Source organism: Propithecus coquereli, unplaced genomic scaffold, assembly GCF_000956105.1.
Source record: "Propithecus coquereli isolate 6110/MARCELLA unplaced genomic scaffold, Pcoq_1.0 Scaffold235, whole genome shotgun sequence".
Taxonomy (NCBI): domain Eukaryota; kingdom Metazoa; phylum Chordata; class Mammalia; order Primates; family Indriidae; genus Propithecus; species Propithecus coquereli.
In genome coordinates, this window is record NW_012147897.1 from 379,456 (window position 1) to 386,203 (window position 6,748).

Genomic DNA, 6,748 nt, shown 5'->3' on the forward strand with positions numbered 1-6,748 from the left:
GGAGAATAAAACAACTTTATGGAAGTTCAAAAGAACAGTGATAAGAACCATTTTCATCTTTTTTGCTGACATGGTCATTCATTATTTTATTTAAATGCCTTTTAATTTGGATTAGATTGATTTGGACTAATTTTCATAACTCTCTCTTATTCTTTATTATTGAGTAATTCTCTTCTATCTTTCCCTTAGAAGGAATTTGCATGAAGATACCATAGAATTCTTTGATACATTTGAATTCTTTGATGCCAGATGTACCTGGTAAACATTGAAACAATCACTGATCTTACGTGAGCTCAGCAATCCTGTGGATTTCTTTGATTGTTTAGGACCTCCAATTTCCTTGTTTTGTTATGTGAATTGAGTAAGCAGATGCGATCAGATTAGAATGCTATGGACTAAATTGTAAAGACAACAGGCTATATTATGTTTCACTCCACTTACATACTATCACCTATGCTTTTCTTTCTTCCTCAAATACCTTTTACTGCTATACATCATCTCCATGCCTTTCCCACTCCTATTTATCTTTTATAGTACAGATCAGTGTCAACCAAAGGAATCCTTCCTGGATGTTTCTCTTTGTTAATATATATTTATATGTTAATAATAAAGAAAAAATATATGTATAAAATCATTGCTTATGTTTTCAGCATTAGATGGAAAATAACTAAAGGACATTTCACTGGTGGTTTTTATTTTTTTAATTGTGGTAAAACATATATAAACATAAAATCTATCACTATAACTATTTTAAGTGTACAGTTCAGTGGTATTAAGTACATTCACATTGCAACCATCACCACCATTCATCTCCAGTACTTTTTTGTCTTCCCCAATTGAAACTCTGTATTCCTTAAACATTGAGTCCCCATTCTTCCCTCCCCTCATTCCCTGACAACTACCATTCTACTTACTATTTCTATGAATTTGACAACTCTAGATACCTTATATAAGTGGAATCATTCAATATTTGTCCTTCAGTGATTAGATCGCTTCTCTTAACATATTGTCTTCAAGGTTCATCCACGTTGCAGCATGTGTCAAAATTTCCATCTTTTCAAGGTTGAATATTCCATTGTATGTACATGCGACATTTTGTTTATCCATTCATCTGTTGATGGACATTTGGGTTGTTTCCACTTTGATTATTGTGAATAATGGTGTTAGGAATATGGGTATCTGAGTGTCCATTCAAGTGCCTGGTTTTGCTTCATTTGAGTATACGCCCAGAAACAGAATTGCTGGACCACACGGTAATTGCATGTTTAATTATTTGAGGAATTGCCATGCCCTTTATCCACAGCAGCTTTCTCACTTTACATTCTCTCAAGTAATGCTCAACAATTCCAATTTCTTCAAATATACACCAGCACTTGTTATTTTCTTACTTTTTTCTGTAATAATCATCCTAATGGGTATGGCATGGTATCTCATTTTTAGTTTTTAGTGTACATGTATTTTGCCTTCCTGCTTAATTTTATTCCCATTTTATTCTTTTTGATGCTATTGTAAATAGAATTCTTATCTTACTTTACTTTTTCAGGTTGGTCATGGTCAGTACACAAAAATACAACTGATTTGTTATCTATCAGGCTGTTTTGGTTTGTGTGTTTGTTTTCTTTCCTTTTTTCATGTTTACATGTGAAATCTTTATGATTTTCTACTTATAAGATCATGTCATTGTGAACAGAGATAATTTTACTTCTTGTTTTCCAACTTGAATGTCTTTTATTTCTTTTTCTTGCCTAATAGCTCTGGCTAGGACTTTCAGTAACATGTTTAGTAGAAGTGGTAAAACCAGACATTTTACCTTGTTTCTGATCTTAGTGGAAAAGCTTTCAATATTTTACCATGGAGTATGATGTTAGCTGTGGGTGTTTCATATATGGCTTTTATTATCTTGAGGCTGATGGCAGCTTTTTATTGTTCCCTTCATAATCTTTAAGATAACTATGAGGACAATACTATGTCCTTCTTTTTACTAAAATCCCCGATTACTAAAATCTCTAGCCCTGAAATTGTTATGAAAGGAATCTAAACCAATCACCAAAATCTCTAGCTCTATAATTATTATTATATGAAAGAAATCTATATTATTCAGAGTCTGACCAGATAACAGAAAGCACTTGAATATATTGTACAGGGCATCCTTAATGCAAGCAACTATTTACACAAATTATAGAATTGCTGAAGATTCAAATATTTGACAATGAAGACTTCCAGAAATTAGAAACAACTGGAATCCACACTGACTCTAGGCCAGTGAAACAGAGAGAGGCACCAGCATTATAATCATACTCAGTGGAAATTAAGAACATGTCAGTCCCCTCTGTCAGGATCTGGTTCTATGGAATAAATGCAGCTGAAAAAGTGAAAAGTAGGAAGAAATGGCATTCCCTTCATCTTCCCTAATATTTTTCTGCCAGTGTCCCCATTTAACAAACCCAGCAGAAAGAAAGATGATCTATTATCCTGAGAGGCATAGCCTGAAAAGTCCACCCTTCCTGAAATACAGGGCGGAAAAGGAGGATGAGAAGGAACATAACTGTAGAAAAACAAATCTAATCTTTATGTAACATCCCAAGCAAAACACAATTAATGATATCCCTATAACTAGGGATAGTTCATACACTTTACTTAATCAAGGAAGTGAATGAAGTTCAGGGGGATTTAGAAATAGGAAAATGGCTAAGAAGTTTTCTGAAGGTTTAGAGCTTTCATTGTTTTGGGTTTTTTTTTGTTTATTTGTTTGTTTTGGAGCTAAGTCTAGTTCAAGTAAGCTGCTTAAGAATATCTGGAGGTATATGAAGATGTTAATATGATCACCCTGAATTATTAATAGACTTGTCCCTCCATGATGTCATCCACTCCTTCCATCTCTCATTACATATAGTTTAAAGAAGCATTTAGTTTACAACATCCACTTGTGCTTAAGCCCAAGAAGTACAATAAATCAAGTATCTTAAGAGGCCTGGAGTCAAGGACTTTCTCCTATTGATTTCTAAGCTGAGAGCTCAGGTGGTAAAGATACCACAAGACTGAGTCCCTTAAAGAGACTAAATTGTACCTGGAAAGACTGGGTGAAGTTGGTGAAACTGCTCACAATTATACAGCATTCTCATGAGAGAATATATATATATTCTCTCATATATATATAATGTTCCTTGCAGGGATCTGGTTCCCCAGGATAAGAAGTATTAGGGCAACTGTTATAGCCAGAATTCATCTCAGTCTTTGGCTGGGAAGTGAGAACATCTAGTTACGGAGGTAAGATAACCAGGTTATAAGCAATACAGGGAAGGATTTATTCAGTGCTTCCATGAGAAGAGAATGTTGGCACTTAGGATGGAAGTTATTGGTCTAGTAATACGTAGGTAATAATCAGACCTTGTGGTTGTCTGAAAGATGATTCAAACTTTTCACTACAAAAAGTAATATAGAAAAAGAAGACTAACTCAGTATCCAAGCTGAGATTTACCCATTGTTCAGAACTTTTAATAATCTAGTCATAGGATTTAGTCATAAAATGTATTGGTCAAAACTCTAATTTTCTTATAACCATAGTTTTATTCGTATTAAAGGACATTATATGAGCTCATCATATGCTGATTGCTGATATTTGAACCAAAATAATCATTTATTTTTATTGTATATATTTAAGGTGTACAACATGATGTATTGATATGCTTACCTTGAGATATATATATACACACACACATACATACATACACACACAGTGAAATTAATATTATAGACAAGCAAATTAACATACCCATTATCTCATATAGTTAACTTTCAGTTTTGTTTGTTTTTTAAGATTACCTAAAAATCTAATCTCTTGGTCAATTACTAGTTTACGGTACAATACTATTAACTCAAAATATTGACGTACTAATTTAAAATTTAGTATTTTTCCAAAATAATTGTTCACATTTTTCAAAGCACCCTTTCAGATAACCTTATATCTGTGAGCCAAGAGGTTTTTTTTTTCCATAATTTTTTTTTTTATTTCAGCATATTATGGGGGTACAGATGTTTAGGTTACGTATGTTGCCTTTGCCCCCCCCCCCAAGTCCGAGCTTCAAGCATGTCCATCCCCCGGATGGTGGGCATCACACTCTTTGTGTATGCATATATCCGTCCCCTCCTCCCCACTCCCCCCTGCCCGACATCCAATAAATGTTATTCTTATATGTGCACTTATGTGTTGATCAGTTAATACCAATTTGATGGTGAGTACATGTGGTGCTTGTTTTTCCATTCTTGGGATACTTCACTTAGTAGAATGTGTTCCAGCTCTATCCAGGAGAATACAAGAGGTGCTATGTCACCATTGTTTCTTAAAGCTGAATAGTACTCCATGGTATATATATACTACATTTTATTAATCCACTCATGTATTGATGGACCCTGAGAGGTTGAGCCAAGAGTTTGTTATAAAAGTTTTTTTGGAAAACAAAAAACTAATGTCAAGTGTATTGTGTGATTTTGAGGAATATATTATACATATTCTGAAAGAGTACGATTGATTATTTATAAAAGAACACAAATATCAAGTAACTTGAATACTCATGTTTTCTAGATTTAGCTATTTTCTGTATAAAATTTTCCTTTATAAAAGGATAATTTCTTACCAATCAGTTTGGCTAATTTTATGAAGATAAGGGTCTTTCCTTTAACTCAATGACTTCCTTTCCAGTTGAACAATACTCCCTAACAAAATGCACAAATATATATCTAACACACACACATACACACACATAGAATACTTTTCTACTAATTTTTCTTATCCCAAAATGCAGAGTCCTATGTATTTGATACATTGAAAGAAGGTACTACTGAGGAAATTATTCAACAGCTAATTGTATTTTATTGGATGTCAACATCTCTCCCAGTTCACAATCATAATAAGAAAAAAGTTGGTATTTACATACTTACAATCTTTGTAATTTTTAATTTCAACAGGATCATGGAATATCTGTGATGAAGCTTACATAATGTTAGCTTTCAACAGGACCAATCTGCAACCTGTCACGTTCCTACTACTTGGCATTCCAGGTTTGGAGGCTGCCCATGTGTGGATCTCCATCCCTTTCTGCCTAGTCTACCTATTGTCACTGATGGGAAATGTTGCCCTTATATTAATTGTCAAGACAGACCCCAAACTGCATGAACCAATGTATCTCTTTCTATGTATGCTCTCTGTGGCTGATTTGATGCTTACTTCTTCTACACTTCCTAAAATACTCAGCCTCTTCTGGTTCAACAACAGAGAGATCTACTTTGAAGCCTGCCTCACTCAAATGTATCTGATCCATTCTCTGTCTACCATGGAATCTGGATTTATCTTGGCCATGGCTTTTGACCGCTACGTGGCCATCTGTCACCCACTGAGACATTCCAGTATCCTAACACCTACAGTGACTGCAGGCTTGGGTTTGGCCGTTGTCTTCAGAGGAGCTGTACTCCTCAGTCCACATCCTTTCCTCCTGAAGTGGCTTTCCTATTGCAGAACTAACGTCATCTCCCATACCTACTGTGAGTTTATGGCCTTGATAAAGCTGGTTTGCACTGAGACCAAGATTCGTAGAGCTTACAGCCTACTTGTGGCATTCCTGACAGGGGGGTTGGATTTCATACTGATCATCTGTTCATATGTTCTTATTCTTCTAACTGTCTTCAATCTCCCATCTAAAGCTGCCCGTCACAAGACCTTAAACACCTGTGTCTCCCATGTATGGGTCATCTTGGTATTTTATACACCAGCCTTTTTCTCCTTTCTCGCCCATAGGTTTGGCTACCAAATTGCTCCACATATCCACATTTTTATAGCAAATATATATCTTCTTATTCCACCCATGATGAATCCTATTATTTATGGTGTTAAAACCAAAAGGATCAGGGAGAGATTCTTTAAATTCTTAACAATCAAATGTTTTTCTCTTTACAAGGATTTGTGATTCCCCAGTTCATCAACAAAGATAAGGGTTTAGAGGGAGCATTAGAAATGACTCAGACTTACCATAAAACAAAAAACTTTTCAGTTAAAGTTCTGATTCATATAGAACTATTAAAGCTGTTTAAGTATTTTGACTTCAGTGAGCAGTAATTATCATAGAAGATACATAGGAAGCAGAAAATAGAGAAAATTTTCAATCATTATTCATCTTTCTAAACCTAGATTTTATGGATAACTTTTTTGTGTCATATCTAATTAGTTTATTGCATAAACGTGGGCTATGAAAATTTTCCCCTACAAAATCTTTAATTTTTTTTGTTGGGTAAGACAGGAGGTTTTGGTTAAGATTCTTCTATGATATAAGAATAATAACCTATAATTCATGATTGTGAATTTGATTCTTAAGAAAGATGATGTACATTAATAATTCTGAACATGCTTAAATCTAATTTTCCTCTTTTTGTAATAAAATATTCTAATATCTGCTTTACTTTCCTGAATTAAGTATATGTTTTTAAAAAGCAAAATAATAGCTAAATGGGAATATAAAATAAAGATATCAACATACATACCTGTACATGACAAATAAGAAGACATAATAATCAGTTCATTGTACAATTATTGCACAATAACTGAATACTGTATGTTCTGAATATTAATACAGAAAAACTGAATGTAAACTTACAAATGTCAACTAATCCTAGTTTGTTTTACTGGTTCCTCAAACTCCATGAGGAAATTATTGTTGCTGTTGGTAACAGGATTTTCCAATATATTGAATAAGTTTTT

At 33.9% G+C, this 6,748-nt stretch overlaps 1 protein-coding gene across 1 annotated transcript; it reads left to right on the forward strand.

Moving 5' to 3' along the window:
* Window positions 1-4,997: 4,997 nt before the first annotated feature.
* On the forward strand, window positions 4,998-5,960 carry LOC105811354 (olfactory receptor 52K2-like). The gene has a single exon (XM_012645536.1). The coding sequence runs from the start codon at window positions 4,998-5,000 to the stop codon at window positions 5,958-5,960; it is 963 nt and encodes a 320-aa protein (XP_012500990.1).
* Window positions 5,961-6,748: the final 788 nt, after the last annotated feature.